This window comes from Ciconia boyciana, chromosome 1 (genome assembly GCF_034638445.1).
Source record: "Ciconia boyciana chromosome 1, ASM3463844v1, whole genome shotgun sequence".
In the NCBI taxonomy this organism is placed as follows: Eukaryota; Metazoa; Chordata; class Aves; order Ciconiiformes; family Ciconiidae; genus Ciconia; species Ciconia boyciana.
Window position 1 is genome coordinate 61,144,643 of NC_132934.1, and position 26,747 is coordinate 61,171,389.

At 43.3% G+C, this 26,747-nt stretch overlaps 2 protein-coding genes across 15 annotated transcripts; one reads left to right on the forward strand and one right to left on the reverse strand.

Moving 5' to 3' along the window:
- Positions 1–400: 400 nt before the first annotated feature.
- Positions 401–8,608, forward strand: MTERF2 (mitochondrial transcription termination factor 2). 6 transcript variants are annotated; one of them, XM_072870430.1, is made up of 2 exons: positions 401–621; positions 4,912–8,608. In XM_072870430.1, exons 1-2 carry the CDS (start codon positions 401–403, stop codon positions 6,134–6,136), a joined length of 1,446 nt encoding a protein of 481 aa, XP_072726531.1. In that variant the 3' UTR covers positions 6,137–8,608. The 6 variants fall into 6 exon arrangements, with proteins under 6 accessions (XP_072726531.1, XP_072726564.1, XP_072726571.1 ...); XM_072870463.1 differs by lacking the exon at positions 401–621 and adding an exon at positions 646–780; XM_072870470.1 differs by lacking the exon at positions 401–621 and adding an exon at positions 653–780 and having other exon boundaries at positions 4,930–8,608.
- Positions 8,609–8,901: 293 nt separating this feature from the next.
- On the reverse strand, positions 8,902–25,478 carry TMEM263 (transmembrane protein 263). 9 transcript variants are annotated; one of them, XR_012043834.1, is made up of 6 exons: positions 25,339–25,478; positions 21,678–21,739; positions 20,515–20,629; positions 16,708–16,777; positions 11,688–11,782; positions 11,425–11,564 (listed from the first exon to the last, which is right to left on the reverse strand). XR_012043834.1 is itself a non-coding variant. In XM_072870508.1 (5 exons), exons 4-5 carry the CDS (start codon positions 16,769–16,771, stop codon positions 11,278–11,280), a joined length of 351 nt encoding a protein of 116 aa, XP_072726609.1. In that variant the 5' UTR covers positions 16,772–16,777; positions 20,515–20,626; positions 21,678–21,739; positions 25,339–25,478; the 3' UTR covers positions 8,907–11,277. The 9 variants fall into 9 exon arrangements, 7 of the variants coding, with proteins under 7 accessions (XP_072726634.1, XP_072726609.1, XP_072726583.1 ...); XM_072870508.1 differs by lacking the exon at positions 11,688–11,782 and having other exon boundaries at positions 8,907–11,564; positions 20,515–20,626; XM_072870482.1 differs by lacking the exon at positions 11,688–11,782 and having other exon boundaries at positions 8,907–11,564.
- Positions 25,479–26,747: the final 1,269 nt, after the last annotated feature.

A 26,747-nucleotide genomic window follows, 5' to 3' on the forward strand; every position in this document is an offset into this window, starting at 1 on the left:
AGCCCCAGGGCTTTGATTCCTGGGTGGTGTGTACGGTAACCGTTGTGCTGTACAGGCGCAAGGCCTCGCTAGCGCCATTGTTTCAACTTCAGTTCTGGAAAAATAGAAGGAACAGACCGTTTCCCTTACCGAATCCATAGGGTCATCTGCTTCCCATCAGAATACAGGCACCCAAGTAGCTTAATTGTCAAATGTTAATTTCTTTGCTATCATACTTCAATCGCTTGAGCGATTTTCACATTATTTTGATTTTTACTTACTATATGATTCTCTCTTGAAAGCTGTTTAAATCCAACCACCTTTAACTATTTCTCATGGTAACAAAGTCTCTTGTAACACGTGGAAGAACCTCAGGTGATTTTGCATCGTGAAGAGACCGCGCCAGCCCACTGCCACACTGATGAAGCACAGAGCGCACCAAGACGCGACCTATAGCCCGCTCCCTTCGCACCTCGAGGGCAGCAAAGTCCTCGTTTGCTGCCAACTCAGACTCCGTAACTGCACCTCACTGCCGCCCGCCCCTCCCCGCCGCATGGTACATCCTCCCTCCCCCCCCCGGCCGGCACCGGTGGTAGGGCCCAGCGCGGCGGCGCGGCGCAGCGCTCCGCGGCGGGGAGCCAGGTCAGGCGCGGCGCGGGGGTGCGGGGCCGGTCCCAGCCGGTTCCGGCCGCCTCACACCAGCCGCGGGGCTGGGGGCCGGCGGGTGAGGGGGGCCGGCGGGCACCGGCCGGTGAGGGAAGCCGTGGCGCGGCCAGCCTTGGCGCGGCCCTCAGGCTGACGGTACGTTCGGCCTCCCGTGCTTTGATGACGGATGCGGCCGTGTCGTAACAATGACGACGGCCTGAAGATAAGCGGGGCGAGGTGCAGAAGGAGAAGCCGCATGCTTTTTAAGTGATGCGTGGTTGGGAATGAAACCCTCGGGCGCGAGGCCGCGTCGTAGGCCGCAAGTGACGTTCGTTCCGGGTGACTTTGGTAATAATGGCAGAAACCGGCTGCGGTAGCGAGGGTCAGGGCAGGATGGGGAGAGGCCTGCAGGGCCTCCCACCCTAGGCTCCCGTGCTGCCTGCAGGAAACCATCCTCCTCCTGCCCCTCCATCCCGAAGCACAGTCCGAAGGGAGAGAAGAGGGGTGTGCAGATAGGCGTCGTCCAGGTGGCTGCGCTTACGCGACCAGGCTGTCATTGCTTGCGAGCTTTCTGTTTTCTCTGTATTAAAACACCACTTGATGACCTTTAGCTTAAATAGTGCTATGCTTCCTTAAGCTTTTTTTGAATATGTTTACTTTTACTTTCCTAGATCTAAGGAAAAGCCTTTTCCCCATGAGGATGGTCAAGCAGGCAGCCCAGAAAGGCTGGGCAGGCTCCATCCATGGAGCTTTGCCAGACCTGACTGGACAAAGCAGCCTGGCCTTTTCCCATAGCTGACCCTGCTTTGAGCCCTCGAGGTCCCTTCCAACCTGGATTGTCCTAAGTTCCTCTATATTTTTTTCCAGAAGGCTTTATGTTGGTCTAGTGTATTTTTGTAACCCTTCTTTACCTCACTTCCACTAGCGATGCAGAAGCAGAGTGCAATTTTTTGTCTGCGAGTGCAAAAGTGTGAATACTTTACCATGTGTTAATCTACAAAACTGCTACCTATGACTGCTCCATATTTCTTCACAAGCTATTCAAATCCTATCTACACTGCTCTCTTATAGGTAGATACGTACTCTTCCTGGTTAATTCAAAGTTCAATCTAGGCATTTAGTAGTTTCATTTAATTCTCTACAGCCTACTAAGACCTGGGTACAGTTTGCTGTAATGAGAATGGTAGTAACCAGCATACAGTAGTAGTCATACTGTTGCTCTCTTTAGTGAAAGATTTTATGAAAAATACAACATGAGCAAGAGGTTGGTTTGCTAATTTTCAAAAAGTGAGATTTGAGTCTCAAGATACACCTTCAGAAATTCAAAATTTCTGAATTAAATGAGGGATGAATCAGCCAAGTGATCCTAGTATCCATTTCCTATAGAAGATATACATAGGAGTCTCATGAAATAATGAAACTTACAACACCCCTTCACTCTGTAGATATAGGTCACTGCGAGTGTGCTAGCAAGCAGGATCACAGATAACTTCCAGGCAGACATTAGTTCACTTCCTTATTGCTGTTGTGACACCTGGTGATAAGAGGGTGCTGCTGGCAGTGAGAGCAAACATCTTGTCTAAGATGGCTGTTTTTTTTCTTAATCTCTCAGTTGATTTACAATCCCCACAGCGATACAAGTATGTAAAAAGTTACAGTGGGGTCCTGCATATTAGAATAGTAGCTCAGCATGAGCTCTAAGATAACTCTGAACTTTTGGAATAGGTTACATACCCTGCAAACATGATACTGTCATCTATGGACTGTGAAATACACCAAGGCATAACTCTTAATAATCTCAGTTTCTATAGAACACCATGAAATTAAAATCCATTCATTTTATTTTGCATGTTATATTTTGCTTAGTGCTTTACAAGGGCTCCTGAGTACCCCAGTCGAATGCGGTTTAGCAAATAAAGTTTTCCTTCCTTTTATAGTATTCTGTGTTTCTGCATGGATGATCCTCACTAACAACAGAAAAAAAAATAACTATCATGTCAAACATTTTCAGACAACATAAAGCTTCTTTTAAGTGAACATAACAATCATTTCCATGTCAGATCTTGGAAGAGCACAATTTACTATATCAGAATTTTTTAAAAGCTCTATAATAGATAAAATGACTGTATTTTAAGTGACTGCATTGCTCACAAGGCAATTTTGTTTAACAGCAGGATTACACATTGAAGCAAAAGTCATCGTTAGTTATTTTTCCAGTTTGTACTTTGGAAGTATCATCTGACATCCCAAACAATTTTAACAATACTTTATTTTGCTGGTAGTTTCCAGCTGAGCTGAAGCATTAATGAAGAAAGCCCTGATCCTTCAGAGATTTACTTACTCTGACTGGACCCACTGAATTCAATAGAACTACTGAGAGTACTCAGACACAGGCGGTTGTGTCACTCCCTGTGCAGGAGAGGCTTTAATTTGCAGTCCCTGTGAGACAGTCACTTTTTCAGGACATGGAAAGGTCAGCACACGAAAAGTCTGTGACTTACCTACACCTACAGTGCTTTCAGGGCTATTGGGAAAAATTGCTTGTTCTGTGGTGGAGCTTGCTGGACAGCACTGCTCAAGTCACAAAGTTTATGAAGATAAAATCATTAGCCTTGGGGTTATGACACAAGCGGCTTCATTAGGCAATCAGATTTTGCCTCAGAGATTTGAAGTAACGCTAAAAACCAAGTTACCGATAAACAGCTTCTGTTAATAACATAAGCTTGCATATAGGAAATTATGTCTTACTCTGTTAGTTTATGATGTACTAATGTAACAAGAGTCCGGCTTTTAGAAGCTGAAAAACATCACCTTAAAAGCAAAGGTACACTTTCTTGAGATAAAGTATTTTACCACTGGAAAATATTTAACCTTACCTGGCAACTAGATAAAGGCTCTATCACTTAAGTTCTCTAAACAAACCACGTTTTTTTCTTAAAAGATGGGCTATCAAGAAGATTCTAGGGGTCTCATATAGGTGCTGCTGCAATAGGCTTCTTGGTCTGTTATGTAGGAGATTAGACTGCATGCCCATAACAGTCTTTTCTCGCCTAAAAAAACCCCTCAAACAATGATTTAACTTAAGGCTCACGTAGGTACTTTTTGAAGCATGCTATACTTTGGGAGAAGTAAAAGCAACTGTATAAATAGAATTGTCAAATGCACAAATTGTTTTTTTTTTTTTCTCATTTTCAATTTGAGCAGTTTTAAGCGTGTTACCAGCAGCAGCAATTTGTGCGAGTATTTCACAGACCAGCAACTCTCCCTTTCACACTCTGTGCTTCCAAAAGGTCGTTATGAAAACACCGCCTAGGAAGTTAGATACACTTGATACCTTTGTTTGACTGCTGTGGCTCCTTTGGCCATTGCAGAGCACGTAGCAGCGCATGTGCTATTGGTGATAACCTGGCAGTCAGTTTGAGCAAAGGCGGAGTATGGGGTTACCCACAACTACCCTATGGTTGCTGTGTGGACCCCAGCATGGCCACGCACCTGTTCCACGGGGTGCACGAGGACTCTGCCTACTGGGGGTGGCTGGCAACCAGGGAAGTGACCTGGAGACAGAAATAAGGCGTCAGTGCAAAGGGCAGCTGTAGCAAAGTAGGTCCTGGAAGAGGCAAGTGAAGGCCTGAAGGTGTTACAGTGTACTTGCTTCCTCCCCCAAAATACCAGTGTGCTTATTCAGAACCCAATTAACAGACTCAGCTAGTGAAAAACACATACATAAAGGTTTCAATGATTTTTTTCCTTAATTATAAAAAGAATTATTTCAAAATGCAGTTAGGCTACGAAGGAGCACCGGGGGGGTCTCTGACACATGAAGGAACAAGTCACGCTCCAAACAATGCTTGAGAAGTTAAGCAAATACGTTCAGAAGGGTTAAGAAAGATATTTAAGCTGCCTTTTTTTTTAAATTCATTTAGTAGAATTACTGTCAAATTAAATCGCATGAAACATTTTTCTAGTATAGTACGAGTGAGCTGTAATATAATTAACAATGTTAGCTGCAGGAAATGGCTGACAGTTTGGTTCTTGTATGACTGCAAGTATTTACACGGACAGAGCACAGCCCCCACATCAGGTCTGTTGCATCCGCATGTTATTGTTCCAGCAAGGCATCCGTCAGAACATTAACCTTTCAAAAGTATTTTTTCCCCCCACTTTCACGTGAAGGCTGAATTTTGTGCTAATAACAAAAAACACCATCAAGAGTAATTTCTTATGCCACGTCAGTCTAAATATCAATGTCTGAGCATTAACTTGTGCCTTAACTGTGTTTTCTTACAGTTGTTCTCTCTCCATAAGGCTGAATTCCACGATGTTGAGAGGAGTCGCCCACGGTGCAAAAGATACATTTAATCTTCTGTTGGCAAGATCTCAGTACTGTAACCTGGGACTGAATTTTTCATCAGTATGGACTGAAGTAGCAAACAGAAGCTTCCCAATACATTCCACTTACACAACTGATACGAAGTCAAAAGACGAAAATAAAAAAACCATTGAGAGTCTCTACAGATTGTCAGTTGACATTAAGAAAATACGCAGACTAAAGGAATGGGTCCTTCTCCAGGATGTGGCCTATGTTAAAGAAATTGCTGGTATCTTACAAGAAATGGGAGCAGATGAGACCGCGGTAGCCAACATTTTAGAACGCTGCCCAGAGGCAATTCTCCATACCCCTGCAGAGATAAACTCTCAGAAAGCTCTATGGCAATTAGTATGCCAGAATGAAAAACAGTTGATTAAATTAATAGAGCAATTTCCAGAGTCTTTTTTTACTACTGAGTATCATGAGAACCAGAAGGCAAATATACTTTTTTTCCAAGAGTTGGGACTTAAGAATAATATAATCACCAGGTTCTTGACAAGTGCACCCAATATTTTCTATAATTCTGTTGAGAAAAACAAAAACGTGATAGAGACATTACAAAGAAATTATTTACGCTTAGGAGGTTCTAATGCAAATATGAAGATCTGGATATTGAAGCTATTGAGCCAAAATCCATTTATTTTATTAAATACCTCCACTGCAATCCAGGAGAACTTGGAATTTCTCCAGAAGAGTGATTTCACTGACCATGAAGTTCTACAGCTGCTGTCCAAACTTAAAGGTTTCATTTTTCAACTTACTTCTACTACTATGCAGAAGAGTATGCTTTTTTCCAAAAATGTCTTTAAGTGCAGTGATCAAGAATTAAAACAGCTAGTGCTGAAGTGCCCAGCCCTTCTCTACTATTCTGTTCCAGTTTTGGAAGAAAGACTTGAAGGACTACTGAAGGAAGGAATTTCTGTAGCGCAGATTAGAGAGACACCAATGGTGCTGGAGTTGACAACGCAAATTGTTCAGTACAGAATTAAAAAACTCTCTGCTTTGGGATATGATATAAAGAGTGGAACTCTAGAAAGCTTGAATGGTACTAAGAAAGATTTTGAAGTCAATTATGGTAAGATACAATCAAAGAAGGAGAGACCAATTTTTAATCCTGTTGCTCCTATACACATTGAAGATTAATTTGAATGCTGGACTTCAAATTATGCAAAAGAAAATTATCAAAGAGAAAAGCGATGTTGGTTCTTTGAGAAGGGCCAAAACAAAAGTAATCTTAAACAGATTCTAGTCTTACACTGTACTTTGTCCTGGAGTAGGTCTTAGGCACAACTTCATTATACAATTGTAGCTTTCTAATGCTTTCAAATAATACCATAGAACCTGGTTATGATAAAGGTTGTCTTTTTTCCCAGGGAGCACCTGACATGTTTTTTTGGTTGTTACATTTCCTTATGTAACAGGGCATTAACTGCTCTGGATTTTCAGCTCTGTCACTGCAGAGTCCAGCCTGTGGTAGTGATTAGCACAATCTTTAGCACAAGAAAAGGAGGGTTACTTTTCCAGCAGTGTTCATCAACCCACTGTTTCACTGACTTTTGGTGACTCTTTTGGAGTTCCATTCCTTACTGCTGCAGTAAGTAGCTCCAGCTCCCGGGTCCTGACCTGCAGCAGACTTGACTTCTTGGATAGAAAAGCCTAGCTACAGCACAGTCTGAGGACAGGGGCAGGACATATTTTTTATTTAGTGACTGCTACAGTGAGGCCCTGGTATGTTTGTGTACAAACCATAATGCAAAGAAACTACAAGACAACCTCCTTTACATTTCTGAGACTTCAAAATTTACTCCTTTTGCAAAAGGTTTGGGGCAGGAGGAATACATTTATTGCTACTGTCTAGTTCTTAATTTCTTCTTTTCTAGCAAGGCTCGGGGAGAGAAAAGGTTAAGGAGATATTCAAGTGAGTCTCAAATGATTGTAGGAGAAAGGAAAGAGTCATGCTTTTATATTAGGTGTAACAAAACTCTAGTCTGTAAACCACTGGTGATTAAAAATGACTAGCAGATTTGCAAACAGCTGCCACAGTTTCTAAATATATGGTGACACTGCTTCTCAGATAACACTGTATGGTAATTGTTGACAAGTGCTAGCTTTCAAAATAGTAACGATCTGACAGTGTTTAAGTTCTCAGGGGATTTTATTCATTTTCATTTATGGGCTGTGAATGATAATATAAAATAGTAGCATCATTGACAATCATCTCAATAGAATTAGGATCATCAGTGATTTTATTTCTCAGAAAGACTTGCCTAAGCAACTATTCCATACACGTTCCCCTCTTGACAGCAGGAGAAAAACCAGTTACACCCCCCCCTCACTCCGGGCCATTCTTCAAGGTCATTTTTAACAGACATTTTGGCAGCAAGTCCAGGGTTCCTTTTCTTAAAGAGAAGTTTTAAATTGCTGAGGAAAGCTGGTATTTAATTACTTGTTTAGAGGGTGGGCTGCAAGATGATGATTTTATATAGCCTGTCACGTTATCCGCTGTGAGCTTGGAAAGGGCTAGAAACATCTGGTTAAAGCAGTGCCAAGATTTCAACAGCTGAAGGTCTGAAACTCACCGCCATGCAGGCGAGTGCAGACGTGACAGCAGCTTGTGGGGGTAAAGACTGCTCTTGTAGGAGCATGTGTGACAGTGGCGAGAGTTCAAGAAGGGGAACTCATCACCAGCACGATAAAAGTCAGGCTGTGTTACTAAGCCATGTCTTTGCTGACTCTTCAAAACACATCGTTTTTTAAGAGGAAACAGGGAAGACAGCCATATTAAGAATTCACAGGAATGTGCCTTTGTCACTTTCTGACTGTCCTTCAGTGCTCAGCTGTTAAGCACTCCGTAATATTATTTGAATTCAAAAGCATCCTTCCCCGCAGACACAAGGGGGCATTTCAGCTCTCTGAAGCTATTCATAATACAATCTGTAATGCTGAACCACAGAACTGATCAGTGGTTTAGGATGAAAAGGAAACCAAGACATAGAACAGTGTTTTCCCTGAAAAATTTAGTTTCAGCATTTCTATACGTATCTGTCTTTGAAGTTCCTGAAACAGCTTATTCCCATCACTTACAGTATTTCCAGTGGCAACGGACAAAACAGGAAAGTGACATACTTCCTTAATTGAGTCACAGCCTGAATTATCACAAAGTCATTTTCCATTCTGAGTGTTTCAATTTCTCCTCCTCCCCTTTCAAAACAAAAGCATAAGCAGAAAGACTCCTTTTCTCTACCAGCAGGCCGAAATTCATTCAATCCCCCATTCATAACTCTATGCCTGGGACCTGTTCCTCTCATCTTCACAGGATTCATTTATAATAAAACCTCAGGGAAGCTCCCAATTACCAAAACATTGTATTGTTGAAATCTGCTTCCTTGTCTCTTGCTGTTGCTCACAGTGAACACGAACCAGTTTATACTGTTTAAGTCTGGCACGTAAAAGCCTGTGGACCAGCCTTTCATTACATAGTGGGCAGTCAGGCATACAAGTAGTCTTCATAAACATTTCCCCTTTTGAAATGGGGGCTGCAAAAAGGAGAGTAAAATAAAACCACAACAAAAACAATCCCAAAACACAAGAACAACCCCACTCCCCCTGAAAATTTCAGTTCCATATTCCATTCAGCTCACTACGATCTTAAAAGTGGGTATCCCCAAGCCTCAGTTCCCAGGAAGAAAAAATTAGTGCAAGGGATTTTGTGTTGTGTCTATGCACAGCCTACACGGTGAAGTTACAGTTTTTGTTAAGAGCTGGTTGGCGCTATTTAGATGCAGATAAAAGACACTCTAGGGCATGATACTGTGGGAAGATTTACACCTAAGTATGCCTTTCTCCACAAATTAACTAAAGAAGCTTTCAAATGTCTGAAACAGCAACAATTTAATGTTTCACAAGTGTCAGGACAGAATCAGAACAAGTTTTTAAGACGAAGCAAGTTTCATAAGTGAATGGAAAATATGCAGGATATAGGACAAAGCTCTTTTTGAAAACTAAAACCATATGCCATGTTAAAGTGTTTCAGTTACAAGATTCAGAAGTAATAACTACAGGATATGTTAAGAACAAAACATAATGAAGTGTTGGCAGCTCTTACACATCTAACATTGCTTATCTCAGACCACGCTTGTTTTGCGGCAAGTTTCATAGTATAAAAATTAGAGAATGTCACAAAAAAGGGGTATGACCAGTTCAACATTTATATTTTCAGAAAACAATTAGGAAGGACTTGGTTGAGTGTCACAAATACCACTATGCTCCAAACAGGTGACTCTCAAGAGTTCAGTGGTAGCACTCTGGGGATACATCTACATTGGAAACTGCAGGGGAGCAGGCCATACTAAGTTATTTGCTGCAGCTAGATTGCCTCCAATATCCAAGCTAGCTCATTTCTAGAGCTAACTGGTATCCTTAAACTACACTATATTCTATGCAATTAGCTTTTGACTACAAAAAAAACAGTTAAAGTCTTCCATTTGTTGCATAAACTTACCTCATGACATCCTTGCAGCAGATTGGAGCTAAGCAGCTGGTGCATCTAACCAAAGGAGCAGATAATGCCATTTGTTGGGTTTTTGCTCTCCCCACTGCCCCAAATCCCCACGCTTACGAATACCATACTACCAACATATACAATTAGTGATATCAAATGAAGTTGTTTCAGAGTGCAGTTGAAGTACCAATGTCTCAGAGAGACTAGGTGACTACTGTACCATAATTTACACATAGTATACTTTCAACACCCATGAATATAGGACTGAGTTTTAGACAAGTGATTATGTTTTGGTTTTGTTAAATTTCTAAAAAGTCTCCCTGTATCTCCTTCTTGTACAACCATAGCCACTGAAAAAGTAAGCTTACGTGCTTAGAAGTTCTCTGTAGGAACACAAGTTTTTAGAAAATACTGCATACACAACATTCACAGACGCCTTCTATGGGCTTCCAAAGAGGTTACGTATTTGCAAAGTCAGTACACACACACAAGAGATCACCAACAGCTTCTATTTTAAGGCAACCTCAAGCTGTGTATTACAAGTGCATTTTGCCTCACACGGTGCAGAGGATCTACAGATGTTCCCATCTGAGGTGTGTCAACATTTGGAATCTGTCAGTACACAATTTACATGGATGATGTTTCTTTCTTTAAGGCCTCATCTACCTTTTTTGGTTTGTTTTAAATAAAGGTATTGCATTTTACTCAAAAATCAAAATGCAAAGTAGAAGAGAAAGATGTAGTGAAAAATTCCTTGCATTTGCTTAAACAGAGCAAGAAGCTAACCTGGCGCATCATGGAGTTGAGACAACAGCTTTGCTAGTTCTTCAGTGGTTTCCAACTACACAAAGGAATTTCTTTCAAGTCAGACAGTTGTTCTAGATGACCGCAAACATAAGCTCAGTTTCCACTAAGCCATCATTTTTTTTAGTGTAAGAAGTTTATTAGAAGCAAGTTTTCACTTGCAGGAGAGAGATGCATATCATTAAGTACACCTGAGATGGAGCAATCTTATTTTCAGTAAAAATTGACAAGGTTTCAGATACCGGGATTTGTAAAGGGAGTCTAAAGCTCATTCTGGGAACTGCACAGGACAGTTCTTTACACAGCTTCACCTAGTAAAAAGATATTTTTCTAATAAGGCATGAAGTTAGTTTACTCTTTATGATCCCTTCTACCAATGTTGTCAAACCTTCTCACTTCCATCTCCCACTCTCATTTCCAATTTCTGCACACCTCCAGTTTTATTTGCTCCAGTCCGCACTGGCAGAATGCAGTCATTGATAGTTAACAGGCTGCCTGCAAATACAGTTTCATAGCTGAAACTATTCAGGTACATCCAACAATGCCATTACACAGCTGAAGGATCGTTAGCAGGACGATGTGGAAACCACTGAGAACAGTAAATGGCATCTGGTCATATTGATGGTACGGCAGAGATTACCAAGTTTCTATGTTCACATTTTAGTCCAAAACTGCAAAAGACTTACAGTAAATGAATATTCAAATATGTATTAATCCCTTCAGATACACTTACTCACTTCTATAGTTATCAAGTGTAACGTTTCACCAGATACAAAGCTTCAATCTAGGCTCTAATAAATCTTCATACTCTGTGCTAGCCAAGCTTCTTCTGTCCTTTTCAGATGACATCAAGTTACTTGCACAGCTCTTTAGAAGATAAAGTGTCTAAGACACATGGCTTCTCATGGTCCAAATCTTAGCAGATTTTAATGCCACTGATGTAATATTCTGAAGAATCAAGAATGTCTCAGTTTTGGTTTTAGTCAGACTTATCCTTTTTCTTTCCTGTTAAGGGCACTTTACTTGCAACAGCAGATCCTACAGCTGTAACACCTCCAGCCACAGCAGAAACACTTCCTTTGACTAGCCCCACTCCCATTGAAGGCACAGATGTGACCGCTGTTTTGGTAATTTCCAAGCTCTTCCCTCCAATCCAAGCAACACCCCCGATTGTGGCACCAACAGCTCCCTTCGTGACACTGAAGAGGCCACCAGTCACACGAGAAAGCATTCCAGGCTGCTGCTGTGGGTGGTCTTTTAACGAACCTAAGGGAGGAAATAACAATCAAGTCAATCACAGTGCTATGATTAAAGCATTTTCAAAAGGAAAGTTGTTCATCAGTATTTCCTTTTCTAGCCTAACAGCTATTGCACGCAGCATATACTTACCTCGCAGGCTACTTTTCTTGGATGCTCATACAATACCATTGTTCCCAATAAGAAAAGACACCTTGCTGCAGCCAGACGTACCTCAATGCTGTTTTCTAAAACACAAGTCAATACTGAGTCTACAAATATCAGGCATAAAGCTCCCAGACGATCTTACAAGATAAACTTCTGTTCTCTGTGTGCACCATCACTTTCCCAGACTCTGCAAAGTCTCATGGCCACGTTAGCCTCATTTCTGGACTTTATTAATGGGGAGGGGGAACCCTCCTGTTGCCCCCATCCTAATATTCAGAGTTAACCCACAGCAGGGGACACACCCCAAAAAAGCAGCAGCACTACCTTGCTGTTCAAATCGCTAAGAAAGGACTGGAAAAAGTTTCCTGGAGAAGCAGAGCCAAAGGTTTATTTAGAAAAGAGCTGTTCTTTGAAAAGAGTTCACCTTGAGACAAAGTTGTTTTTTTCCTTAATATTTACTGTTTTGAAGATGTGTTTACAAGGGTTGTGTGCAGGGGTCAGGAAAGAGGGAAAGAAGGTTACAAACAAGAGAGCAATCAGAGGAGTCAAAAGAAGCATGAGAAGGACAAAACTGATGCCAACTCTTCACTGTATCACTTCCTTTCTTCTTCCTTTCTCTCCTGTACACAAATTTAATTTTCTTCCAAAAAGGCCTTTTCTACAATTTGCATAGGGAAGGGGGGGAGGGGGAAGTCCAATGGCCAAATAAGCTCATTAAATACCAAAAGTGGTCCCCAAAGGCTTTAAAAATAGCAAGAGTTACAGGCTCCCAACAAAAGTCCTAATATGATGCACAAAACCAAAATTTCAAACCATAGGATTTCTGCATGTTATTGACCAGGTAATATATGGGGGTTTTTTAATGTTATGTTTAACCTGCACTTTGCACAGCTTCTTGCTATATGCTATATAAGTAAATTCTTAGTGCGTATTTATGGTACAATTACACAGCCTCAAAATAATAGAAAGTATTACAGTAATAGAAGGACTCCCAGAATTAGCCACTGAGCCTTCCAATAGTTTAGTATTACTTCATATTTCCAAATGTAGGCTTCAAAATCCTAAAGAGATACATGCACCTTTCCTCTAAAGGGAATTAAGACAACCCCACTACTGCATAAGCATCATCTAATCTTCAAAGAAGAAATAGGAAGATTAAGCAGTATGTTAATGTTGTATTGAAGCACACAAGAAAGTATCACCCACTGCACCTATAAACCAGTAGCGCTGATGCGTGTTTGTCTGCAAGGTATTTTCAATGTGAACCTTGAGAAATCTCTGGTCTTCACAACAGTGTTGTATAGGTAAGCATTTTTTCAGCTTCTGTCTTGTCAATTCCTCACCAACCCCAAACACTTCTTAAAAAACGTTTCAGAGAACACCATGGCAAGAGACAGACAGTTAACAAAAGTAGGTAAGAGTTCCACAGTCTTTTGTATTTTCTAGCTACCTGTAGATAATATATGGGATTTAACAGACACATTTCCCTTTCTTAGGGAAAAAAACCAGGGGGAACTAAGAAAAGAGCAAGTGGGGCCACAGTGGGCAGTGCTAGGGAAGAAACAAACATGAAAAAGAGGTGAGGGAGTCAGCAGAAGAACGAACATGCTTGGAAGAGGACGAGTCTAGAGAGGCAGGGGAAAAGAAAAACCAGATCTAGATCCACCAAAGACCTACATCCAGCCTGTCAATGCATTCACTCTGCACTGCGACATGCCTTAGGAGAACCAGCAGAACACGTCTCTGCCTCCAGAGCCCTGACTGTTGACAACTCGCCTTCAGAGGACAGTTTCCAAGAGTCACCTCCCAGCACTCATCTACTACAAGATGAAAACTAGGGTGAACAACTTCTCACGTACCTCCAATGAGTTTGCGATAGCACCAGGACTGACCCAGCACTCAGAATTCATTTAAAAAGTGTGAAGTTTCAAGTTCCTATGTGCGTGCTCAGAATAATTCAAACAAAAGATGCCATGTAAATGAGAGAATTTCTTACAAGTTTGACAAAAAGCAAAAAAAGTATAAAAGGAACAGTGCAGCTCAAGGGAGCAAAAAATACTAAAAATGCTTCCAGCTTACACTAGTCTCTCTTACTTAAGAAATTGATACAGGTAACAGAAAGGGTCATGGAAACTAGAAACAAACGACAGCCTTTTACTTAAAGCCAAGTAATACCCTTGCTGGTTCATTCTAGGCCAGTAGCTTTCAACCTGAACATCTCCAGCAAAAATGCATTGCCCACACAAGCACACAGAGGTCAGAATTTCTATTTACATACAGAAAGCCTTTAAGAAACACACTCAGAGGAATATATAGAGCCTGGTATAAAATCCACTGTCTAGGTATTATTCATCAGAGGATTCTTGTGACCAGACTTACACACCTTGTAAAAAATTCAGTCAGAAAGTGCTTTACTTCCACCTAAGTGGATCACCATCATCAGGGTGAACGGGAGTAAATTCTTATCACATTTAATTTTAAGCGCTGATTTCAGTAAATCAGACCTGATACTAGCAAAAAAGGATCCATCATAGCTAACTTTAAAAATAACAAGAAACAAACAAACAAAAGTAATCTTGACATGCTTTTCCTCACGTTACTTCAGGTAGCCAATCGCTTGACAACATCTACTCTATTTCACAAGTGTAAATACTGACTGCGACTTGGTGTATTAATAACTTCTGGTGATGGTTGACACATTCCCATTTCATTCCTGTTCGCATTGTCCATAGTAAATGCCCGCAACTGCAAAGAGTTTTTATTGCCGGTTGATTTCTATTCTAGGATATGTATTCCCAGTCTCCTTGTTTCTAACCAGTATGAGAAAGAAGGTAAAACAGATCATTCCTAAATCTAAGGAGAAAATAACCCAAGTTCCCTATTCAGGGGTTGGCTCTACCATGCTACCTTGCAGCCAGCTTCCTGCGGAAAAGAGTCCAACAGCAAACAAGAGTCTGAATGAACGTAGGTTGCAAAGGTTGGCAGCATTTGCAAAGCAGAAAATAAAGCATTAGAATAGCACTCCTCATAGAAAGCATGAGCACAAAAGCTTCTTCTACATATGTATTTCTTTAAAGCCTTTGGGCACCAAGCTTCTCAAGTGTGATTTGGACAAACTGGAACTCTTTATATCTTTACAGAAAACTGCAAATTGATTTTGGAATTGAGCCTTTCCTCTAAGGATTTTTTTGGCAGCCTGTTCAGAGAGACGATCTTCTTGCCAACATTGAACTGGTAGCCTTCCATCCACATTTGGCCACCTTTCTATGATGGTGTAAGCATATCGCATATGAAGGCCTTGTATGACATTTAAAACAGGGACGTTCTTCAAGGGTATTCCAACATTTTAACTAAACTCATAAGGCTTGAAGAGTGCACATGAAACAGAATCAAAAGGAAAAAGCCTCTTCAAGGATGGAGTTTCCATTAAGACAAGCTGTGTTTCATTCTACTCCCTCTAACTACACCAGCTTTCTCCATCTGTTTAGACTTCATATTCAAACTGGTTATTGTCATACTGAAAGAAGATACTGTGTAGGAGAAAATAAGTCTCAATTGCTCACAAATTTTAAATAAAACCTTGCAATACCTAGTGATGATCAGACTCTGCTGTTATGCTCTGCATCTGGACAACCTGCTGAATATTCCAGGAAGATAAAAAATGCCCACTTGTTTCACTGCCTTCATCAAGAAAGAATTGGTTGTAGTTTACCAGGCGGACCACTGTTCACTTTCTATATGTGAAGTTTAGCACGTATAAAACAATTCCATCTTTAAGGGGGGGGAGGAAGTGCCTTAAAAATTAGACTTGAAGATAACACACATTAGGGCATAGTTTCCAACCTGGCATTTGCTTTCAGAAATGCTTCTGGGATCTTGACAACCCCATAAGAGCTTAAAAGGATTTTTGTCCTCACACCATGATACTGTAACAAGTTCAAATATAATAGAGCTTAAGAACCACTGTGCCATGAAAATCTATTTCTCCCTTACCTCTCATCTTCTTGTACTTGTGTTTCCTGTCTAATAGTTGTTAAGAATAGAGTGAGCTATTCCACTTCAACCCCTTCTGCTACGGTTAGTGGATAATACTGTTGTTCAAGTGAAGTAAATTGTTCGGTTATGCACCATATAAAAGCTGAGCAAAAAACCCCAAACCAACATACAAACAGAGCTTTAAAGGGCCATTATAAATTGAAGAGCAATGAAACGAGAGGAATAGGGACTCCCTGGCCTCTACATCCAAGACATTTGGACTTAAAGCAAGAGAAGAGAGAACACAGACAACCTGTGTGTCAAGAATGGCTTTTGATCTAGTATGCTTCCAGTCACATTATGCAAATAGGACTCTTCACAGTCCTGCCGTTTCACAGCCCGGAAGGTAACTCTGCTCATTTGCAACTGCATTTCCTCTGCAGATCTAATAACCAATTTACGATTCATTTGGTTCAGGAGACCAAGATGCCACTGCATTAATGAAGTCAAGTGTGCGTTTGTTTTTATGAAACCATGAGATTAAGTCAACAGTTAGAACCACAGTTAACTGTATGCTGGAAAAGGATCTCCAAAAGTAGTAATAAAGTTCCATGTATTTTTAAACACATCTTGTTTAACAGTCACAAGCACTATGAACTCAGCAAGGTGTCCAAAAGTGAAGCTGGGCTCTTTCCATCTCACATAATGAACAGCAGAAATAAACACCCATTGGACCAATTCACATCTCTGGAAACTAATCTGCAAATTATGTCCTGCAGTATCTGCCTATCTTCTCTATCACTGATCAGTACAGTTGTTTACTGAGTTTTATTCAGTGGCCTTATTGTAATCAGGGTAATGCAGAAGTGAACAATAATCCAGGCCCATCCCATCCTGGGGTTGGCTTGCTTACTGTTACTTAAATGAAAGTTAAAGTGTTCATCTTGCAGACCCATTTTTTTAAATAGAGAACTGAACTTCTGATGAAATTTCTATTAATTTACTTCATATTATGCAAACCAATACATACCTTCTGGTGGTTCATCATGAAGGTATGATGGGACTTCCTGTTGATTTTTGTCCGTTTGATTCATTATTGCCTAAAAAAGAAATTCACATATGCTATACATCTTTTCTGGCAAAAGCATAAATGTAATCCATGAATCCAAAATTCATGTAGCTTAAGTTCCACAGGAAAGGAACTTTTCATTACTAGATAAGCTAGCAGCTCCTGCCAAACTACTGCTCTTTTTATTATCAGACTGTGCTTTTGCATTCTTCACCCAGACTCAATACTTGAAAAAGGAGCCCTCCACTAGGTCAGCAGGCTTGGTGAGGGCTGCCACTCCACACCAAGTGCATCTCAAACCTAAAAAACAATTAGGAAAAAAAACAGTATGAAAACAAAACAGCCACTGCCATACAACAGCTTATGTTTATGTATTAAAAAAAAGCCTCGTGATCGTAGAGGTGGTGGGCACCAGAAAAAACAACAGCAGCGTGCCTGTAAGATCTGTTAATACCTGGAAAGCAGCAGTTTAAAGAAACAAGTCCTTGCAGCAGAATTCAAATAAATGCCATGAAAACAAGATGGAAGAACTGTAATGAAAACACTCCATTTATCTTGTAGCAGCATTGCATACAGAGAGTGGTGACAGCAGCAGAACTAGACTGTTTTAACTCTGCACAAGCCTTCCAATGAAAACGTTTCAGAAAGAAAGTTTCTTTACACCAAAAGCTGTTTCCTAGAGCAGTTCTAGAGCAGCAGTCCCTGACACTGAGGGGAAGCACAGGAGAAAGCTCAAATCAGCTGTGCTGCTTACTACATTTTTCCCTTTGGAGGGGAAGAAAGCAGTATCTAGTCCAGGTTTCCCTCCTGCTTTCTTCCCCCACCAAAGTGTGCCTTGGTGTTAAGTCCTGCCTCCTCCCCTGAGCCCTCCTGCCAATCCTTTCCCTCCTCAGCAGGCACTGAGGTGAAAGGAGAAAGACAGACAAGTTGCATTATACCACTCAGCATCCTTCTATCTTCTTGCCAGTGACCTCTTAGTTCCCTTCTCCCTGCACATATACACAAGCCTTTAAATAATTTAATTTCTTCCAGGAGTCACCAACCACCACAAAAATAATTCCATCCTCTCTTGCTGTGCCCAGATGTCTCTGTACCTCCTCTGGGTGAGAAAACAGTGGCTGGGATCTGAAGAAGGGATGAGGAGGCAGAAGCAGAACTTGAGGGTGGGAAGACTCACCTAGAAAACAACAGCTAAAGCCCTCACAGTATAATTATGAAGTCAAAAAATCACAGTAAAAACCGGCACCCACACACTAAATGATAGATCTTCAGATGCGAAGCAAACCTAAATGGAATATTAAAGAGTCCTCACAATCAGCACTAACGGTATCAGTTCATGACTCAGAAAACATGGTACCTTTACACAAGAAGCTGAACAGGAAAGCAAGCAAAAAAACCTTACTACCAGGATGGCTGATTTGATGGCAATGCTGCACAAGTACATCTCAAAAGCCAGAAACACAAGCGTGGAAGCTAAGAAATAAGAAAGTGAGTAGCAACACATCAAGATGGAAGACTAAACAGATGAGGGCTAAGAGGCAATTTGAAAAAGTGTCAGTTATATAATTCCTTGTTCTTTTATTTAATCACAGGTCAGTAAGTCAAGGCAGGGGGGCAGGGAAAGAGAGGCCGCCTGATCACAGGGAGCAACTGAGGGCAATCAGGTTCTGAGAAAGGACTGGATTCAGATACTAGGCAATTTCTTTGCATTCGTCTAATGCAAGCTAGAACAAATATAAAGATTCATCCTCATTGTGTGAAGTTACATGTAGGCTGTTGCTTTTTTCCAACCAAAATATCAAGCACTATAAGAAAGAGAAGGCAGACACTGTAAGAAACGAACAGGCCTGACATTATTTTATCAAAACATCTGTACAAAGCTGAAGTAACTGTGTTTCTATTTAACATGTGGCCATTTTGTTCATTAAGATGATTACTGTATCAGAAATTTGGAAGGAGTGGTTTGTTGCATTAGGGAAGGTCCTAAAAAATAAGTAAAAATCACAACCCAGCAAGCCTTACTTCAAACAAAGGAATAAAAAAAGTTATCAAAATAGTTTTAAAGCAGACTCAAGGGAAACACAAATTAAGCCAGAGATAAATTAATTTTTATAAGGAACTACCTCCGCTAATATATTTCTATCTAGCCTGCATGTAACTTGCAAAAGAAACCCAGATGCAATTCCTTGTTTGAGCTTCCAGAAAGTTTCTGTCAACAATTCCTCATAAGAGGCTCAGAAAAGTTATTTAATCTTATGAGGCAAGACAAAACAGTGTCAGGGATTATCAACAAGGTTAGAGGGGAGTTGGAATAAGTTACCAGTTTTGAACATGGCAGAACACTAGAAAGTGTCAGAAGGGTCCACACAAATTTTAATATTTTCCGCTATTAAGAAGGTATTGGACACTGCAGCACTGACAGCAGATACAGCCCTGATGACATACCAAGGCTCTCTTGCGCTAGACATCATACAGGTATTTAATTAATACAAGACCTGTCCAATGGAAAGAATCAGAGTAAGACTGGCAAACAGATAGCACGGGGAAAAGATGCCTTCATAACTCTCGATAATCTAGGTTGAGCCACTGTCAGGTTTGCTTGCAGATCCTGCAAAGCTAAATGAGCAAAGCAATGTATTGTCAGGGGAGTTTCATAGAGTTTCTGGTTTAGTGATAAAGTATTAAAAAAAAAAAAAGAAAGTGTAAAAAATCACAGCGCTACATAAAAAATAGTGACAAGATTAGGTATTCCCTCCCCTGCTACCTTCCCCAAAACCTCAAGGTTATGTAATTTTCGACCACAGCTACTTTTTAAAAGTTAGACAGGAATATTACACAATATATCACTCACATGCAATGATTTAACACACAACTCCTTCTAAACCACAAAAATACATCACTGTCTTACAACTACATGGACGCAGTGGTCTATCTTCCACAGCTCAGGCACCAGTAACCTGCTGCTATCAGACCCCAGAAGCCAATGGAGTACTAAGGGGGCCTGAGAAGAGCAGCTAAAGGAAAATAAGTCTCTGTTGGTAGGACTGAATTTGCTCTACACAGAAGGGAGCCTTCAGGGGTTTGCAGATGAGAAAGTTGAAGACTAATGTATGATGTGTTGTTCTACAGGTGCCTGGAAGCACTCCAGGGATGCTCCAAGAGATGTGCCTAACCAGCTTGTGCTAGTTTTTACTCACTGTTCTCCTACTGCATCATTGTGAGTGAAAACAGAATCACACCACTGTCAGAACAGGCTCACAGCTTGACTCAAAACAGTACTTGGTACACAAGAACGCTCACAGAGCACAATTCAAGTCCTTTTGTTTTTCTGTAGAAGCTCTCCAGTGAATCATGGAATCAAGATGGAGATGCAACAAAGGACTTAAGCAGACAATTTTAAGATATCTAGGTTACAGCCTGCGTCATGCATCCTTGTAGCCAAATTTAACACATCAGGAGACTTAAGAGCCTCTGAAAAGTGATCCAAAATCCTGTGTGCTAAACAGGGTGTAGCATATCTGGTGAACAGGAAATACTATGCACAGGAGCATGTCTTAAACCTGGCTCTCCTCCAGAGATTTAAGGTGAGTATTTCTATTGACTGGAGGTCAAAGGCCTGGAATAACTGCTTGGTGGCAGATGACTTCATCCAGGCTTCAGACAAAGAGGGCAAGAATATAATTTTTTTCTTCAAAAATTGGAGTTAGAAAAGTAGAAACCACTCACTATCTTTTACGTACTACCATCAAGGTGAAAGCACTCACTTACAGTTCAATGCCTCTGTCGTTTAACAAGATCCAAGCTTGTATGTCCCACGCTGCAGGAGTCCCCTGGTCACCAGACTGTACTGTATCCTAAGGGAGGTTCCTCTTCAGCCTCCCTGCTGAAGGCGTGTCCCCACAAAGAAGAAGAAAGCAAAATTCATGAGACCCAATAGAGATTACAACTCAGCTAACACCTAAGGCACTGATCTGGAGGTGCAAGGATAAGACTTTTGTGCAGAGAATTACATTATTTGGACACGGTATTGATTAAGGAACTTTGGAAACTTAAGTTAGAAGCTGCAGATTCAAAGTCCCCTATGCACTGAATCATTAGTCACAATTATTACCGGTATTGCAAGTGCGTGCAACAAGGCAAAGATTTATCAGAAGCCTGAACTTTGGAACTTTTCCAATACATTTTTCAGAATCTTCTTCAAAATATGCTAAGATTAGACAAAAAAAAAAAAGGAAAAAGGCAGCAAGCAAATAGATCTTTCTTTGGCATTTTCATCCTGTGATGCCAACTTCAGTGCCTTGTGTCACTAGGGAAAAGCCTCCAGCTTCATTTAACACCTGCATTAAATGATCACATGGAATGAGGTGGGATGTCTCTGAGTCCTGGTAGAACTGATACAGACATTCATGAAGCAGACATCTAGTGTATCAGTGGCACTCTCCAGTCTCCTCCTTCATCTGTAAGCTTTCTATTTTCTTATGTTAAGAAGCAGAAGCAAACCCAGATCTTAAAAGAGATTTCAAACAGGGACACATGTAAACTACTTTCTGGTTTGTTTGTTTTTTTTTTCCCTGTGCACTTAGGAGGGTGCTAGTCACTTAAGAGATAAGGAATAACTTCTCATCTTTTTTAACACCACATTAAAATACATATCAACCTTCATACTAGAAAAATTAAAAAAAAAAGTCACTCACTTGGTTTTAAAGAAGAAAATACATTTCCATATTGTCAGAATATGAAATATATAGGAAGCTTCAAAGTTTTATACAGTTGTAAAGAAAGTGGTTTAGAAGAGGATTTTTAATTCAAAAGCTCTTTATAACATTAGCACTGTTATAGGACCCTGAATGAAAGTGCTAGGAAACTCTGGAGGTAATGGTACAGCCACACATACATTCACATCAAAGCTGATTAAAGTAAAACTTTCTCACCAAATATATTCCTTCGCGAAGATGTCTAGTTAGTTGTTTCCACAAAAGTATTCTGCATACACCTACAAGAGAAGTAGAAGGTTAACGACGTCTTATGGAACAGCACTACTGTCACATACCTGCCATGGGAGTATGGTAGGAATCATAAATACAAAGCCCCCCGGCAAGGGAGAAGTGCACTTGGCATGGCCTTAAGATGCTGAAATTTTATGAGATTTATCTCACCAAAACACCAATTCCTTCTGTGTTCTTGGGCAATAGAGATAATTTTACTTGCTCTATATGCTGTCATGAGGATTACTACGAAGCACAGTAATCAATGTTAAGACACAACCTCTCCTTAATGAGTCTGCAGTTCTTGGACAGCAATTTGTGTAAAATTTTAGTCTTCCATTGAAAGTGGGCTCTACCCATTACAGACACGTGTGCAACTTCCTGAGCTTCAGATGACGCTCTTGATGTCTTTCTGACTTTACAGACAAAAAGCCCTACTGTTTCAGCACAGCAAACCTGGCCCAAGCAGCAGCCAGTAAAAGCTGGCTTGTTTCAATGCCACTACTCAGATATTTGCGGGCAGCAATGAAACTACCCAAGGATGGGGCCAATTTCAGTTGGCAGCATAACGCTGCTCCAGAAGGCTGCAGCAGCAGCAGACAGCACTGGAACTATTCACCTGACAGAACTGCAAACAAACCCATCGCCTTGTCTTAGTCCACCACAAAAAAATTATCTTCCTTCTGCCCACCAGCTATGCAGTTAGAAAGCTTGGCTACAGAGCTGATGGAGAACAAAACAACCCTTGCCATATGCGGCTCTCCCTCCCCTCTTTCTGCAGCTGCAGCAGATTTCAAAGTGAACCTGATGTCTTTCATGTACATGAAAAAAAATATTTTTAGGGATGATACTTTAAGAAATACATTTTGGAAAGAGTAAGAGTGCTCTACTTTCCAAATTAAACAAGGAAATAGGCATGAAGCCAAAAAGGTAATCCCACCCATGGCTGCTCTTCAGGGTACTGCTTCAAGCTGCACAAGCGACCCCTGACTATTAGCTTCCCTGCTTTACACCTTGGATTAGGGCTTGTAACTTGTTAGGGGTAAGAGTGCTTAGTACTGTTAATTCTCTCAGACATAACCCTCAGAGCACAGCCGATATGGAAATGTGTTTTTCAGTTAGTTAATGCAAGGGAGACAGTTGACTGAGCTTCTGCAAGAAGAAAGAGTCAATGCTAACAGCACTGTAGTAAAAAAACAAATCCAGGCACGTAGAAAGCGTGTAGCTAAAATCCAAGAGCACAGCAGACATTTCAACAAGCCTTCTGTTTAAAAGCCAAGTTTCAAAATTCAGATTTATATACAAAGCAGGACCAGCTTGGAAGCGAGCATGCATGTTTCACAGGAAAAGACACAGTTTTCAGGGCAAGACTACAGCAAGTTGATCAGAAGTTTCCAGGTGTGAAACACAGCTTACTTTTAAACCTGTAGCAGGATGGGCTACACCCCCTCCCCACCCCCCAAGATACCAAGTCTGCCATAAGAAATATAAACAACAAGCTCACAGCATGCAGGGTTCAGCAGGCAGCTGGGAAGGTAATAAAACATAACTGTACTAAAAAACAAGCACACACACACCACAATTAAAGGCGAGAAAGGAGGCATATCTCCTGAAAACAAACAAACAAACAAAGCACCTTAACTCTGCCTGGGACATTACAGCATCATATCTGCCCATAAGAGAATCCAGCATTTCTCCATCACCCTCAACTACAGTACAGATCAGGCTGCAGAAGAGGCTCTAGGGAACACCTGATGTTGGCAATCAAATTTTCTCCAAAGCAAGGATTTGCAAAATGCCAAATCAAAGGCAGCAGGAAGCCAAATTCCCCTTTTCTAGTTCTCCAAAACTGCTTTCTAGAAATTAAATGGCAAATTCCAGTGAGGCACAGGGCACAGCTTCAGAAACACCAAGGACTTGTTCCATTTTACGATTCCTGTCAGCCTCAACCTCCTGCTAGCTCAGCTTTCCAAAGCAGAGCCTCTCCATTTCTTCTAATGCTTTCCCAATGCCTGAGCTCCACATCCGCCTCCGCTCTCCTTTTCCACAAGGCCTTCAAAGACAAATCCTGACACTGCCTAACAGCCAGGGAGATAAAGCAGCTGCTGAACACCCCTGCTAATGAAATAATTAACTTTTTCCCTAGCGTCCACCACCTGTTTGTTGGTCTGACATTTAGACCTGCTCACTTGCCGGACAAGGACCACCTTTCGGTTTGCACTTTTGCAACACAGTCCATTTCGATATTGAGGAGGCAACACCAACTCTACTGAATGTTTAACCACAGCTTAACAGAAAGCTTTAAAAAAAAAAGTCTGGATAGTATGTACTGAGCAGTCTTAAAACTGATGCGCATACAAACCAGTATTTGTGTACTAAATTAAGCTATCTTGTATGTGCCCTTCCAATTACACAGAGACATGCTGCCTGAAGCAATGGTCTGGACACAATGAAGCAGGCTACGTGCACTTAGTATTCATCTTCCTTACAGAGTGACATCCCAATTCAGAGTTCTTGTTTTCAGCCTGGTTAAACGAGCAGGAGGAAGCATTTAATCGCATCCGCAGAGGCTATGAGCTTCACACAATGACCAGAACCAGCTGCACGGCTAAAATAACTTGGATTTATTTTCAGGCCACACCACATAAATGCCTAGGCTAGGCAAATGCTGAAAGCTAAGCTGCTCCCGAACAGTTCACAAAAAACTCTTCCAGATTCTGCTCCATCAAGCTGGACTTGAGAGAAATGGATGAAATAAAGAGCAAGTTACTACAGGAAACATCAGAGCACAGCGAAGTTTAAAAAGAAAAAGGGAAAACCCAAAACAAAGCTTCTCCTGGCACGGAGAAGTTCACGGCGGAGAACAAGACCAGCCAGGAGCGAGGCCAAGGCGAGCACGGTTTCCTCGGCTGCCCTCCCGGGTAGGCGGGAGGCGCTCCGCCATGAACGCGGGGAGCGCGGCGCCCGGCCCCGGGCGGGCGGCAGCGGCAGGACGCGGCAGCCGCCCCCGAGCCCGCACCCGAGGAAGCGCCGACTCCGGCCCGTCGAGGCCCCACAGCCCCCTCATAGGGCGGCCCAAGCCCCCGCAGCCCCCGCCACGTCCTCCCCTCGCAGCTACCTGCCTCCGCGGCGGAGCTCGGGAGGCGGCCCGGCAGCGACCCCCGCCCGCCTCCCTCGCCGGGCCAGCCGCGGGCACCGCCGGGCACCTCAGCGCAGGGCGGCGGCACTGACGTGGCAGCCAAGGCCGCGGCAGAGCCGCTACGGCCGGCCCGGGCCGGCCCTCCCTCCCTCACGCCCCCCGGTGCCGCGGCAGGAAGCACAAAGGCGGGCGGGCTGCGCCCGCCCCGGGCCCCCGGCGCGGCGGGAGGCGCCGGGGGCAGGTGGCGGCCGCGGCCCCTCTTCCCCGGGCCCGCCTCCCCCGCCGGCGGCTCCGCCGGAGCGCGCCGGGTCCCCTCCCGCCTCCTCCCCCAGAAGTTTCCCTTCCTCCGCGGGGAGGAAAAGAGGGGAGGCAGGAAGGGCGCTCGGGCGGCTGCTCGCCCGCCGGGCTCCCCCGGCTAACGGCAGAGCGGGGCAGCGGGGCGGCAGCGGCCGCTCAGCCCTCACTCACCGCGCGGCGGACACGCTCGGCTCGGCTGGGCTCCGCCGCAGACTTTACTCCTGCGCCTTTCCCCGCTGCCGACGTGGCGCCCGCCGCCGCCCGCCCCGTCGGCGCCCGCAGACCCCGCCCCAGCGCCCGGCGCGGCGCGGCCCCCTCGGCGGCCGGGGGGCGCGCAGGCGCCGCCGCTCCCGCCCCTCCCCGCCTCGGGGCTGCCGGGGGGCCCCCGCGGCGTCCCCTCCACCCGGCCTCCGCCTCCGGCGCCATACGTCCCTGCCGGCCGCCTTCGGAGGGGCCGGGCCGCCCCTGAGGGCCTACGCAGGCCCCGGCCGGACCCTCACGGCCCCCACAGGCCCGCGGGCACCTTCCTCCCCCGGGGATCGGGGTAGGCCCAGACACACAGGGCCCGGCCCCCCGAAGCGCCCTGCGCTGAGTGGGACCTCCGTGGCCGCGGGGCCGGGGCACCGAGGTGGAGGAAGATGCCAGGTCGTGGTAGGGCAGAGGAGAGGAGGAAGGGGATGACAGCGTTGCCATCGCTGACCGAGATGCTGTGGGGTGCGGGAGTTGGGCTTGCGGCACTCGGTTGGGCTGGGGAGCGCCTCGGCCGAGAGGTCGGGGTGCACAGATGCGCCCTTGGGGCGCCATGGCCGCGCTGCCGGCAGAAGGGGAGGCTGCAGAAGCTCCCTGCGGCAAGGAGCAGCACCGTCCTGCAAGGAGCGCTGCCCAGTGCGGTGCCAGCGACGTGGTGTGAAGCCGCTACGCTAATTGGAAAGATCTGGGTTTATGTTAAGCAGCATTTACATTGCACCCTTTATCCCAGCTATTGTCAGAGTGAGTGGAGCTCACTACTTGCATGCAACCTGTAGGGAATAAAGTTGTAGTCATGATGGTTTAAGGGCATGACTTTCTAGGTAACTACACCAGCATGGATAGTTGGGGAAAGACAGTTTGGTGCTCGTCCCCTTCTTTGGGACCTCTCCACATGCACCTCTAAGGATCTTTGGGGATGAACAGTGACTTTCAAGTTTGTTAGACAAGGAAATGTTGGATGGCCAAGGGAGAGAGGGAAGTCCCAGGTACTTAAAATGTGAGTTTAGAAACAGAACTCCTCTCAGCAGCACAGGAATACTAAATATCCCATGAAATGCTTCACAAGGTTAAAAAACTTGCATAGGCGAAATACTACCTCCACTTCTTCCGCCTGGCTTTGTGCTTGATTGCTGCCCTTCTGCTCCACCCTCCTCTCTACGAAGAGCCGTGTATGGAGGATAATCTTTCCTGGACTCCTTCAAAATCATTAGTTCCTGTCTGAAGTGTGGACTCAGCTCCTACATGGAAAATACAAAGGAGCACCCTGTTTCCACAGATACCTGCCTAAAGAGGCCTTTTCCAGGCTCTTTGTCAGGCCCAGCTTTAACAGT